At 49.8% G+C, this 13,442-nt stretch overlaps 1 protein-coding gene across 1 annotated transcript in view; it reads left to right on the top strand.

Moving 5' to 3' along the window:
- The window catches only part of LOC148139428 (rho GTPase-activating protein 32-like), a 110,647-nt gene that overhangs the window by 78,911 nt on the left and 18,294 nt on the right, over positions 1 to 13,442 (top strand). The window contains exon 4 of the mRNA XM_087980950.1: positions 1,971 to 2,055. Coding sequence (XP_087837076.1) covers positions 1,971 to 2,055 — 85 coding nt within the window. The remainder of the gene's footprint in view (positions 1 to 1,970; positions 2,056 to 13,442) is intronic.

Here is a 13,442-nt window from a genome sequence, read left to right as displayed (position 1 = left end):
CCTCTTATCTCTCCCTATTACTCCCAAACCCATCACTCTTACCCCCAAACCCCTCCCCTTCCCCCACACCCATCCATTTTGCCCCAAACCCCTCCCTCTTACCCCCAAACCCATCTGTCATATCCCAAACCACTCCCCTTACCCCAAACCCATCCCTCTTACCCCAAACCCATCCCTCTTACCCCCAAACCCATCCCTCTTACCCCCAAACCCATCCCTCTTATCCCAAACCCATCCCTTTTATCCCAAACCCATCCCTCTTACCCCCAAACCCATCCCCTTACCCCAAACCCATCCCTCTTATCCCCAAACGCATCCCCTTCCCCCCAAACCCCTCCCCTCCCCCCAAACTCATCCCTCTTGCCCCCAAACCCCTCCCTCTTACCCCAAACCCCTCCCCTTCCCCCAAACCCATTCCTCTTGCCCCCAAACCCCTCCCTCTTACCCCCACACCCATCCATCTTGCCCCCACACCCCTCCATCTTGCCCCCAAACCCTTCCCTCTTACCCCCAAACCCATCCCCTTACCCCCAAACCCATCCCTCTTACCCCAAACCCATCCCCTTACCCCCAAACCCATCCCTCTTACCCCAAACCTCTTCCTCTTGCCCCCAAACCCCTCCCTCTTACCCCCAAACCTCTTCCTCTTGCCCCCAAACCTCTCCCCTTACCCCAAACCTATCCCTCTTAGCCATAAACCCATCCCTCTTATCCCCAAACCCATCCCCTTACCCCCAAACCCCTCCCCTTACCCCAAACCCATCCCTCTTACCCCAAACCCCTCCCCTTCCACCAAACCCATCCCTCTTGCTCCCAAACACATCCCTCTTACCCCAAACCTCTCCCTCTTGCCCCCAAACCCATCCTTCATATCCCAAACCCATCCCCTTCCACCAAACACATCCCTCTTGCCCCCAAACCCATCCCTCTTACCCCAAACCCCTCCCTCTTGCCCCCAAACCCCTCCCATTACCCTAAACCCATCCGTCTTCGCCCCAAACCCCTCCCCCTTACCCTCAAACCCATCCCTCTTACCCCAAATCCATCCCTCTTACCCCCAAACCAATCCCCTTCCCCAAGCCCACCTCTCTTGCCCTCAAATCCATCCATCTTGCCCCCAAACCCTTCCCTCTTGCCCCCATAACCATCCCTCTTACCCCCAAACCACCCCTTCCCCCACACCCATCCCTCTTACCCCCAAACCCATCTGTCATATCCCAAACCCATCCCTCTTGCCCCCAAACCCCTCCCTCTTGCCCCCAAACCCCTCCCCTTACCCCCAAACCCATCCTTCATATCCCAAACCCATCCCTCTTACCCCAAACCACTCCCCTTCCACCAAACCCATCCCTCTTACCCCCAAACCCATCTATCTTGCCCCCAAACCCTCCCTCTTACCCCCAAACCCATCCCTCTAACCCCCAAACCCATCCTTCCTGCCCCCAAACCCATCTATCTTGCCCCCAAACCCTCCCTCTTACCCCCAAACCCATCCCTCTAACCCCCAAACCCATCCTTCTTGCCCCCAAACCCATCCATCCTACCCCCAAACCCCTCCCTCTTGCCCCCAAACCCATCCCTCATGCCCCCAAACCCCTCCCTCATGCCCCCAAACCCCTCCCTTTATGCCCTCCCCCAATTACCCAAAATCCCCTTCATGACCCTATTCCCTCACCCCTATCCCAATCACCCTCCGTCAGCCAAGTTATTCCCCTCGTCCCATTCCACTCACCTATTTCCCTCCCTCTCCCTCTACCCCCTCCCTATCCCTCTGTTCTCCTCCCTCCCCCTCTCTCCCAACCTCTCTCCCTCTCTCTCTCTCCTTCCCACTCCCTCCCTCTCCCTCTTTCCTTCCCTTTCTCTTTCCCTCCCTCTCTCTCCCTCTCCCTCTCCCCCTCCCTCCCTCTCTCACTCTCCCTCCCCTGCCTCCCCTACCTCTCTCACTGCTTTCTCTCTCTCTCTTCCTCCAGGCCCTCCATTGTAAAGGGTCACTTCCCGAGATTGGCGGACTGTGCTCATTTCCATTATGAAAACGTGGACCTGCAGAATGTTCAGGTAGCTCCGCCGGCCCGGATCTCCCCTCCCTCACCCTCCCCTCCCTCCTACCGCCCACCCTACAGCCAATCCACCAGCCCCCGCTCCCCTCATCCACCCCCTCTGACACTCCATCAGCAATACCCTGCAGACTCACTCAGTGACTGAGCAGCTCACTTCACTGTGATACAGTGACTCTGTGTGAGTGTGTGTGTGTGAGACTGTGTGTGTGTGACTGTGTGTGTGTGTCTGTGTGTGTGCCTGTGTGTGTGAGTGAGTGTGTCAATGAGAATGAGTGTGTGTGTGTGTCTGAGTGTGTGTGAGAGTTGTGAGTGTATGTGTGTGTGACTCTGTGTGTGTGTGTGAGGTGTGAGTGTGTGAATGAGTGTGTGTGTGAGAGTGTGTGAATGAGTGTATGAGTGTGTGACTGTGTGAATGAGAGTGTGTGTGAGTGTGTGCGTGTGTGTGAATGAGTGTGTGTGTGTGTGAGAGTGTGTGAGAGAGAGACTGTGTGTGTGAGAGACTGTGTGTCTGTGTGTGTGTGAGAGAGTGTGTGTGTGAGAGTGTGTGTGTGAGAGTGAGTGTGTGAGAGTGGGAGTGAGTGTGTGTGAGTGTGTGTGTGTGAGTGTGAGTGAGTGTGAGTTTATGTGTGTGAGGTGAGTGTGAGGTGTGTGTGTGAGTGTGAGAGAGTGTGAGTGTGTGTGTAGGAGTGAGTGTGTGAGTGTGTGTGAGAGTGTGAGTGTGTGTGTCTGAGTGTGAGAGTGTGTGCGCGAGTGTGTGTGTGTGTGAGTGTATGAGTGAGTGAGTGTGTGAGAGAGAGTTTGTGTGTGAGTGAGAGTGTGTGTGAGTGAGAATGAGTGTGTGTGTGAGTGAGTGTGTCTGAGTGTGTGTGAGAGTGTGTGTGAGTGTGTGTGTGTGACAGTGTGTGTGAATGTGTGTGTGAGTGTGTGACTGCGTGTGTGTGTGAGTAAGTGTGTGAGTGTGAGAGTGAGTGTGTGTGTGTGGTCGTGTGAGTGTGAGAGTGTAACAGTGTGAGTGTGTGTGTCGGAGTGTGTGTGTGAGTGAGTGAGTGAGTGTGAGAGAGAGTGAGTGTCTGTGTGAATATGTGAGTGTGTGTGTGAGTGTGTATATGAGAGTGTGTGTGACAGAGTGTGTGTGAGTGAGTGTGTGAGAGAGTGTGTGTGTGAGAGTGTGTGTGTGCGAGTGTGGGTGTGCGAGTATGTGAGTGTGTGTGTGAGTGTGTGTGTGAGTGTGTGTGTGTGTGAGAGTGAGTGTGTCAGAGTGTGTGTGTGTGAGTGTGTGTGAGAGTGTGTGTGTGTGAGTGTGTGTGAGTATGTGAGTCTGTTTGTGTGTGTGTGTGTGATTGTGTATGTGTGAGAGTGAGGTTGTGTGTGTATGTGAGTGTGTGTGTGGGTGAGGGTGTGTGTGAGTGTGTGTGTGTGTGAGTGTGTGAGTGAGTGTGTGAGTGTGAGTGAATGTGTGTGTGAGTGTGTGAGTGAGGTTGTGTGTGTGAGTGTGTGTGTGTGAGAGTGAGTGTGTGAGTGTGTGTGTATGTGTGTGTGAGTGTGAGTAAATGTGAGTGTGTGTGAGTGTGAGTGTGTGTGAATGTGTGTGTGAGTGTGAGAGTGTGTGTGTATGTGAGTGTGTGTGCGAGTGTGTGTGTGTGAGTGTTAGTGTGTGTGAGTGTGTGGGTGAGGGTGTGTGTGAGTGTGTGTGTGTGAGTGTGTTTGAGTGTGTGAGTGAGTGTGTGAGTGTGAGTGAATGTGTGTGTGAGTGTGTGTGTGCGAGTGAGTGTGTGAGTGTGTGTGTGTGTGTGTGTGTGAGTAAATGTGAGTGTGTGAGAGTGTGAATGTGTGTGTGAATGTGTGTGTGAGTGTGAGAGTGTGTGTGTATGTGAGTGTGTGTGCGAGTGTGTGTGTGTGTGTGTGTGTGTGTGTTAGTGAGTGTAAGTGAGTGAGTGAGTGTGTGTGAGTGTGAGAGTGTGTGAGTCAGAGTGTGTGTGAGTGTGTCTGTGATTGTGAGTATGTGTGTGAAAGAGTGTGTGTGTGAGAGTGAGTGTGTGTGAGAGAGTGTGTGTGAGTGTGTGTGTGTGTGAGTGTGTGTGTGAAAGAGTGTGTGTGTGAGAGTGAGTGTGTGTGAGAGTGAGTGTGAATGTATGTGTATAAGGTGTGTGTGAGTGTGAGAGAGTGTGTGTGTGTATGAGAGTGTGAGAGAGTGTGTGTGTGAGAGTGTGTGTGTGAGTGTGTGTGTGAGAGAGTGAGTGTGTGTGAGTGTGCGCGAGTGTGTGCGAGTGAGAGTGTGTGAGAGTGAGTGTGAGTGGTTGTGACTGTGTGTGTGAGAGAGTGTGTGTGTGTGTGTGTGAGAGTGAGTGTGAATTTGTGTGTGTAAAGTGTGTGAGTGTGTGTGTGAGAGTGTGTGTCTGTGAGAGTGTGTGTGCGCGTGAGAGTGTGTGTGTGTGAGAATGTGTGTGCATGAGAGTGTGTACGCGCGTGTGTGTGTGTGCGAGTGTGTGTGTGTGTGAGAGTGTGTGTGTGAGTGAGAGTGAGTGTGTGTGAGAGAGTGTGTGTGAGTGTGCATGTGAGAGAGTGTGTGTGTGAGAGAGTGTGTGTGTGAGAGAGTGTGTGTGTCTGTGAGAGAGTGTGTCTGTGAGAGTTGTGTGCGTGAGAGTGTGAGAGTGAGTGTGAGTGTGTGTGAGTGTGAGAGTGTGTGAGAGTGAGTTTGAGTGTGTGAGAGTGAGTGTGTGTGAGAGAGTGTGTGTGTGAGAGTGTGTGTGAGAGTGTGAGTGTGTGTGCGTGCGAGTGTGCGTGTGAGAGTGTGTGTGAGAGTATGTGAGTGTGAGTGAATGTGTGTGTGTGAGAGTGTGAGTATGAGAGAGAGTGAGTGTGTGAGAGTGAGTGTGTGTGAGTGTGTGTGTGTGAGAGTGTATGTTTAGGTGAGTATGTGTGAGAGAGTGTGTGTGAGTGTGTTTATGTGAGTGTGTGTGAGTTAGTGAGTGTGAGAGTGTGTGTGTGAGTGTGTGTGTGTGTGAGAGTGCGAGAGTGAGTGTGTGTGTCTGTGTGTGTGAGTGAGTGTGAGTGAGTGTGTGTGAGTGTGTGTGAGTGTGAGTGAGTGTGCGTGTGAGAGTGTGTGTCAGAGTGAGTGTGAGTGAGAGTGTGTGAGTGTGTGTGAGAATGAGTGTGTGCGTGAGTATGTGTGTTTGTGAGTATGTGAGTGAGTGTGAGAGTGAGTATGTGTGTATGTGAGTGAGTATGTGTGAGTGAGTGTGAGAGTGAGTGAGTGAGTGTGAGAGTGACTGTGTGTCTGTGTGTGTGAGTGTGTGCGTGAGTCTGTGTCATTGTGAGTGTGTGAGTGTGTGCGTGCGTGTAAGTGTGTGTGTGTAAAGTGTGAGTGTGTGAGAGTTGTGATGTGAGTATGTGTGTGACTGTGTGTGTGAGGTGTTTGTGTGTGAATGAGTGTGAGTGTGTGTGAATGTGTGTGAGTATGAGTGTGTGACTGTGTGAATGAGTGTGTGTTTGAGTGTGTGACTGTGTGAGTGCGTGTGTGTGTATGGGTGTATGAGTGTGTGAATAAGTAAGTGTGAGTGTGTGAGAGGGAGAGTGTGAGAGAGAGACTGTATGTGTGTGAGAGAGTATGTGTGTGTGAGAGAGAGCATGTGTGTGAGAGTGTGTGTGATAGTGAGTATGAGTGTGTGTGAGAGTGTGTGTGAGAGTGAGTGTGTGAGTGTGTGTGTGAGCGTGTGTGTGTGTGAGAGTGTGTGTGTGGGTGGGTGAGTGTGAGTGTGTGTGAGAGTGAGTGAGTGTGTGTGAGAGTGTGAGTGTAAGCATGTGTGTGTGAGAGAGTGTCTGTGAGGGTGTGTGTGTGTGTTAGTGTGTGTGAGTGTGTGAGTGAGTGAGAGTGTGAATGTGAGAGTGTGTGTGTGTGAGTGAGTGTGAGTGTGTGAATGTGTGAGTGTGTGTGTGGTTGTGAGTGTGTGTGAGTGTAAGAGTGTGAGGGAGTGTGAGTGTGTGTGTCAGAGTGTGTGTGTTGGTGAGTGTGAGTGAGAGAGTGTGTGACTGTGTCTGAATATGTGAGTGTGTGTGTGAGTGTGGGTGTGTGTGAGTATGTGAGTGTGTGTGTCAGGGTGGGTGTGAGTGTGTGTAAGAGAGTGTGTGTGAGAGTGTGAGTGAGAGTGTGGGTGTGTGAGTGTTTGAATATGTGAGTGTGTGTGTGAGTGTGAGAGAGTGTGAAAGTGTGAGTGAGTGTGTGTCAGAGAGTGTGTGAGTGAGTGTGTGTGAGAGCGTGTGTGTGATTGTGTGTGAGCATGTGTGTGTGTTTGTGATTGTGTGAGTGAGGGTGTTTGTGTGTGAGTTTGTGAGTGTGAGTGAGGGTGTGTATGTGTGAGTGTGTGTGAGCGTGTTTGTGAGTGTGTGTGTGTGTGAGTGTGTAAGTAAGTGAGTGTGAGTGAGTGTGTGTGTGAGTGAATGTGTGTGTGAGGGTGTGTGAGAGTGTGTGTGAGAGTGTGTGTGAGAGTGTGTGTGAGCGTGTGCATGAGCGTGTGTGAGTGTGAGAGTGTGAGAGTGTGTGAGTGTGTGTGTGAGTATGTGAGTGTGTGTGAATGTGTGAGTGTGTGCGTGAGCGTGTGTGTGTGTGTGTCAGTGTGTGTGTGTGCGAGAGTGTATGTGAGTGAGTGTGTGTGAGTGTGTGTGTGTGTGAGTGTGAGTATGTGAGTGTGAGTGTGAGTGAGTGTATGTGAGATAGTGTGTGTGAGAGTGTGTGTGTGAGACAGTGTGTGAGTATGTATGTGTGAGTGTATGTGAGTGTGTGTGAGAGTGTGTGAGTATGTATGTGTGAGTGTATGTGAGTGTGTGTGAGAGTGTGAGAGTGTGTATGTCAGAGAGTGTGTGAGTGAGTGTGAGTGTGTGTGAGAGTGTGTGTGTGAGCGTGTGTGAGAGCGTGTGTGTGAGTATGTGAGTGTGTGTGTTTGTGAGTGTGTGTGTGTGTGATTGTGTGTGTGAGAGAGTGAGGGTGTGTGTGAGAGTATGTGAGTGTGTGTGTGTGAGTGAGGGTGTGTATGTGTGAGTGTGATTGTGTGTGAGAGTGTTTGTGAGTGTTTGTGTGTGAGAGTGAGTGAGTGTGTGAGTGAGTGTGTGTGTGAATGTGAGAGTGTGAGTGAATGTGTGTGTGAGGGTGTGTGTGAGTATGTGAGTGTGTGTGTGTGAGTATGTGAGTGTGTGTGTGTGAGTGAGGATGTGTTTGTGTGAGTGAGGGTGTGTGTGTGTGAGTATGTGAGTGTGTGTGTCAGAGTGTGTGAGTGAGTGTGAGTGTGTGTGAGTGTGGGTGTGTGAGTGTTTGAATATGTGAGTGTGTGAGTGTGAAAGTGTGAGAGTGAGTGTGAGTGTGTGTGTGAGAGCGTGTGTATGATTGTGTGTGAGTGTGTGTGTGTGTGTTTGTGATTGTGTGAGTGAGGGTGTTTGTGTGTGAGTTTGTGAGTGTGAGTGAGGGTGTGTATGTGTGAGTGTGTGTGAGCGTGTTTGTGAGTGTGTGTGTGTGAGTGTGTAAGTGAGTGAGTGTGAGTGAGTGTGTGTGTGAGTGAATGTGTGTGAGAGTGTGTGTGAGAGTGTGCGTGAGCGTGTGTGAGTGTGTGTGTGTGTGTGTGTGTGTGTGTATGTGTGTGTGTGTGAATGTGTGTGAGTGTGTGCGTGAGCGTGTGTGAGTGTGTGTGTCAGAGTGTGTGTGTGTGTGTGTGTGCGAGAGTGTATGTGAGTGAGTGTGTGTGTGTGTGTGAGTGTGTGTGTGTGAGAGTGTGTGTGTGAGTATGTGAGTTTGCGAGTTTGTGTGAGTGAGTGTGTGTGAGTGTGAGTATGAGAGTGTGAGTGAGTGTATGTGAGATAGTGTGAGTGTGAGAGTGTGTGTGTGAGACAGTGTGTGTGAGTATGTATGTGTGTGTATGTGAGTGTGTGTGAGAGTGTGTATGTCAGAGAGTGTGTGAGTGAGTGTGAGTTTGTGTGAGAGTGTGTGTGTCGGCGTGTGTGTGAGTATGTGAGTGTGTGTGTGTTTGTGAGTGTGTGTGTGTGATTGTGTGTGTGAGAGAGTGAGGGTGTGTGTGAGAGTGTGTGTGTGAGTGAGGGTGTGTATGTGTGAGTGTGATTGTGTGTGAGAGTGTTTGTGAGTGTTTGTGTGTGAGAGTGAGTGTGTGAGTGAGTGTGTGTGTGAGTGTGAGAGTGTGAGTGAATGTGTGTGTGAGGGTGTGTGTGAGTATGTGAGTGTGTGTGTGTGAGTATGTGAGTGTGTGTGTGTGTGAGTGAGGATGTGTGTGTGTGTGAGGGTGTGTGTGAGTATGTGAGTGTGTGTGTCAGAGTGTGTGTGTGAGTGTGTGTGAGAGTGTGAGTGTGGGTGTGTGAGTGTTTGAATATGTGAGTGTGTGAGTGTGAAAGTGTGAGAGTGAGTGTGTGAGAGCGTGTGTGTGAGCATGTGTGTGTGTGTTTGTGAGTGTGTGTGATTGTGTGTGTGAGAGAGTGAGGGTGTGTGTGTGTGAGTTTGTGAGTGTGAGTGAGTGTGTGTATGTGTGAGTGTGAGTGTGTGTGAATGTGTGTGTGTGTGTGAGTGTGTGAGTGAGTGAGTGTGTGTGTGAGAGTGTGAGTGAATGTCTGTGTGAGGGTGTGTGACTGTGTGTGAGGGTGTGTGAATGAATGAGAATGAGTGAGTGCGTAAGAGTGAGTGTGAGTGTGAGAGTGTGTGAGAGAGTGAGTGAATGTGTGTGAGAGAGATTGTGTGTGTGTCTGTGAGAGTGTGTGTGAGTGAGAGTGTGTGAGTGAGAGAGTGTGTGAGTGAATGTGAGTGAATGTGAGTGTGTGTGAGTGTGTGTGAGTGAGTGTGTGTGAGTGAGTGTGTGTGAGTGTGAGAGTGTGTGTGTGAGAGTGTGTAAGTGAGTGTGTGAGTGAGTGTGTGTGTGTGTGTTAGTGTGTGTGTGTGTGAGTGAATGTGTGTGTGTGTGTGAGTGAGTGTGAATGTGTGAGTGTGTGTGTGTGTGAGTGTAAGAGTGTGAGTGTGTGTGTCAGAGTGTGTGTGTGAATGAGTGAGAGTGTGAGTGAGAGAGTGTGTGACTGTGTCTGTGAATATGTGAGTGAGAGTGTGTGTGAGTGAGGGTGTGTGTGAGTATGTGAGTGTGTGTGTCAGAGTGTGTCTGAGTGTGTGTGAGAGAGTGTGTGAGTGTGTGTGAGAGAGTTTGTGTGTGTGTGTGAGAGAGTGTGTGTGAGAGTGTGAGTGTGAGAGTGTGTGTGAGTGTGTGTGTGTGTGAGTGTGTGTGTGTGTGAGTGTGTGTGAGTGTGAGAGTGTGTGTGTGAGAGTGTGTGTGAGTGAGTGTGAGTGTGAATGTGAGAGTGTGTGTGAGTGAGTGTGAGAGTGTGAATGTGTGTGTGTGGTTGTGTGAGTGTGTGAGTGTAAGAGTGTGAGGGAGTGTGAGTGTGTGTCAGAGTGTGTGTGTGTGAGTGAGTGTGAGTGTGAGTGAGAGAGTGTGTGACTGTGTCTGTGAATATGTGAGTGTGAGTGTGTGTGTGTGAGTGAGGGTGTGTGTGTGTGAGTATGTGAGTGTGTGTGTCAGGGTGTGTGTGAGTGTGTGTGAGAGTGTGGGTGTGTGAGTGTTTGAATATGTGAGTGTGTGAGAGTGTGAAAGTGTGAGAGTGTGTGTCAGAGAGTGTGTGTGAGTGAGTGTGTGTGAGAGCGTGTGTGTGATCGTTTGTGTGAGCATGTGGGTGTGTGTTTGTGATTGTGTGTGTGTTTATGAGTGTGTGTGAGTGGGTGAGTGTGTGAGTGTGAGAGCGTGAGTGAATGTGTGTGTGAGTGTGAGAGCGTGAGTGAATGTGTGTGTGAGTGTGTGTGAGGGTGTGTGAGTGAGAGAGTGTGAGTGTGTGTGTGAGTATGTGAGTGTGTGTGTGTTTGTGAGTTTGTGAGTGTGAGTGAGGGTGTGTATGTGAGTGTGTGAATGTGTGTGAGAGTGTTTGTGAGTGTGTGTGTGAGTGTGTGAGTGAGTGTGTGAGTGTGTGAGTGAATGTGTGTGTGAGTGTGTGTGTGTATGTCAGTGTGTGTGAGTGTGTGTCAGAGTGTGTGTGAGTGAGTGAGTGTGAGTGAGTGTGTGTGAGAGCGTGTGTGTGAGCGTGTGTGTGTGTGTTTGTGAGTGTGTGTGTGTGATTGTGTGTGAGAGAGTGAGGGTGTGTGTGTATGTGAGTTTGTGAGTGTGAGTGAGGGTGTGTATGTGTGAGTGTGTGTGTGAGTGTGTGTGTGAGTGAGTGCGTGTGAGTGAGTGTGTGTGTGTGAGTGAGAATGTGAGTGAATGTGTGTGTGAGGGTGTGTGAGAGTGTGTGTGAGGGTGTGTGTGTGAGAGAGTGAGAGTGTGTGTGTGTGTGTATGAGTGTGTATGTGAGCGTGTGTGAGCGTGTGTGTCAGAGTGAGTGTGAGTGTGTGTGCAAGAGTGTATGTGAGTGAGTGTGTGTGTGTGTGTGAGAGTGAGGGTGTGTGTGTGTGAGTATGTGAGTGTGTGAGTTTGTGTGTGTGAGTATGTGTGAGTGTGAGTATGTGTGAGTGAGTGTGAGTGAGTGTATGTGAGAGAGTGTGAGTGTGAGAGTGTGTGTGTGAGACAGTGTGTGTGAGTATGTATGTGTGAGTGTATGTGAGTGTGTGTGAGTGTGAAAGTGTGAGAGTGTGTATGTCAAAGAGTGTGTGAGTGAGTGTGAGTGTGTGTGAGAGTGTGTGTGTGAGCGTGTGTGAGAGCGTGTGTGTGAGTATGTGAGTATGTGAGTGTGTGTGTGTTTGTGAGTGTGTGTATGATTGTGTGTGTGAGAGAGTGAGGGTGTGTGTGAGTATGTGAGTGTGTGTGTGTGAGTGAGGGTGTGTATGTGTGAGTGTGTGAGAGTTTGTGAGTGTGTGTGTGTGAGAGTGAGTGTGTGAGTGAGGGTGTGTGTGAGTTTGTGAGTGTGAGTGAGGGTGTGTGAGTGTGAGTGTGTGTGAGCGTGTTTGTGAGTGTGTGTGTGTGAGTGTGTAAGTGAGTGAGTGAGTGTGTGTGTGAGTGTGAGTGAATGTGTGTGTGAGGGTGTGTGAGAGTGTGTGTGAGGGTGTGTGTGAGTGAGAGAGTGTGAGTGTGTGTGAGTGAGTGAGTGTGTGTGTGAGTATTTGAGTGTGTGTGAGAGTGTGAAAGTGAGAGTGTGTATGTCAAAGAGTGTGTGAGTGAGTGTGTGAGATTGTGTGTGTGAGAGAGTGAGTGTTTGTGTGTGAGTGGGTGAGTGTGTGTGTGAGAGTGAGGGTGTGTATGTGTGAGTGTGAGTGTGTGTGAGAGTGTGTGTGAGTGTTTGTGTGTGAGAGTGAGTGTGTGAGTGAGTGTGTGTGTGAGCGTGAGAGTGTGAGTGAATGTGTGTGTGAGGGTGTGTATGAGTGAGAGAGTGTGAGTGTGTGTGTGAGTATGTGAGTGTGTGTGTGAGTATGTGAGTGTGATTGTGTGTGTGTGAGTGAGGGTGTGTGTATGTGAGTGTGTGTGTCAGAGTGTGTGAGTGAGTGTGAGTGTGTTTGTGAGAGTGTGAGTGTGGATGTGTGAGTGTTTGAATATGTGAGTGAGTGTGTGTGAGTATGTGAGTGTGTGTGTCAGAGTGTGTGAGTGTGTGTGTGTGAGTGTTTGTATATGTGAGTGTGTGTGTGTGAGTGTGAAAGTGTGAGAGTGTGTGTGTCACAGAGTGTGTGTGTGAGAGAGTGTGTGTGAGAGCGTGTGTGTGATCGTGTGTGTGAGCATGTGTGTGTGTGTTTGTGAGTGTGTGTGTGTGTGTGTGATTGTGTGTGAGAGAGAGTGAGGGTGTGTGTGTATGTGAGTTTGTGAGTGTGTGAGGGTGTGTATGTGTGAGTGTGAGTGTGTGTGAGAGTGTTTGTGAGTGTGTGTGAGTGAGTGAGTGTGAGTGAGTGTGTGTGTGTGAGTGAGAATGTGAGTGAATGTGTGTGTGAGGGTGTGTGAGAGTGTGTGTGAGGGTGTGTGTGTGAGAGAGTGTGAGTGTGAGTGTGTGAGTGTGTGTGTGAGTATGAGTGTGTGTGAGTGTGTGTGAGTGTGTGTGTGAGCGTGTGTGTCAGAGTGTGTGTGAGTGTGTGCGAGAGTGTATGTGAGTGAGTGTGTGTGAGTGTGTATTTGAGCGTGTGTGAGCGTGTGTGTCAGAGTGAGTGTGAGTGTGTGTGCAAGAGTGTATGTGAGTGAGTGTGTGAGTGTGAGTGTGTGTGTGAGTGAGTGTGTGTGTGTGTGTGTGAGTATGTGAGTGTGTGAGTTTGTGTGAGTGAGTGTGTGTGAGTGTATGTGTGAGTGAGTGTATGTGAGAGAGTGTGAGTGTGAGAGTGTGTGTGTGAGACAGTGTGTGTGAGTATGTATGTGTGTGTGTGTGAGAGTGTGAAAGTGTGAGAGTGTGTATGTCAAAGAGTGTGTGAGTGAGTGTGTGTGTGTGAGAGCGTGTGTGTAAGTATGTGAGTGTGCGTGTGTGTTTGTGAGTGTGTGTGTATGATTGTGTGTGTGAGAGAGTGAGGGTGTGTGTGAGTATGTGAGTGTGTGTGTGTGAGGGTGTGTATGTGTGAGTGTGTGAGAGTGTTTGTGAGTGTGTGTGTGTGAAAGTGAGTGTGTGAGTGAGGGTGTGTGTGTGTTTGTGAGTGTGAGTGAGGGTGTGTATGTGTGAGTGTGTGTGAGCGTGTTTGTGAGTGTGTGTGTGTGTGATTGTGTAAGTGAGTGAGTGTGAGTGTGAGTGAATGTGTGTGTGAGGGTGTGTGAGAGTGTGTGTGAGGGTGTGTGTGAGTGAGAGAGTGTGAGTGTGTGTGAGTGAGTGTGTGTGTGTGTGAGTATGTGAGTGTGTGTGAGAGTGTGAAAGTGAGAGTGTGTATGTCAAAGAGTGTGTGAGTGAGTGAGTGTGTGAGATTGTGTGTGTGAGAGAGTGAGGGTTTGTGTGTGTGTGTGAGTGTGTGTGTGTGAGGGTGTGTATGTGTGAGTGTGAGTGTGTGTGAGAGTGTTTGTGAGTGTTTGTGTGTGAGAGTGAGTGTGTGAGTGAGTGTGTGTGAGAGTGTGAGTGAATGTGTGTGTGAGGGTGTGTATGAGTGAGAGAGTGTGAGAGTGTGAGTGTGTGTGTGAGTATGAGTGTGTGTGTGAGTATGTGAGTGTGATTGTGTGTGTGAGTATGTGAGTGTGTGTGTCAGAGTGTGTGAGTGAGTGTGTGTGTGAGAGTGAGAGTGTGGGTGTGTGAGTGTTTGAATATGTGAGTGTGTGTGTGTGAGTATGTGAGTGTGTGTGTCAGAGTGTGTGAGTGTGTGTGTGTGAGTGTGGGTGTGTGAGTGTTTGAATATGTGAGTGTGTGTGTGTGAGTGTGAAAGTGTGAGAGTGAATGTGTGTCACAGAGTTTGTGTGTGAGTGAGTGTGTGTGAGA

The sequence above is a fragment of the Chiloscyllium plagiosum genome, unplaced genomic scaffold (genome assembly GCF_037043375.1).
Source record: "Chiloscyllium plagiosum isolate Xiang-an unplaced genomic scaffold, Cpla_swu_hap1 HiC_scaffold_38, whole genome shotgun sequence".
NCBI classification, from domain to species: Eukaryota; Metazoa; Chordata; class Chondrichthyes; order Orectolobiformes; family Hemiscylliidae; genus Chiloscyllium; species Chiloscyllium plagiosum.
The sequence above is the reverse complement of the archived record's forward strand: the minus strand, read 5'-3'. Positions and strand labels throughout refer to the sequence as shown.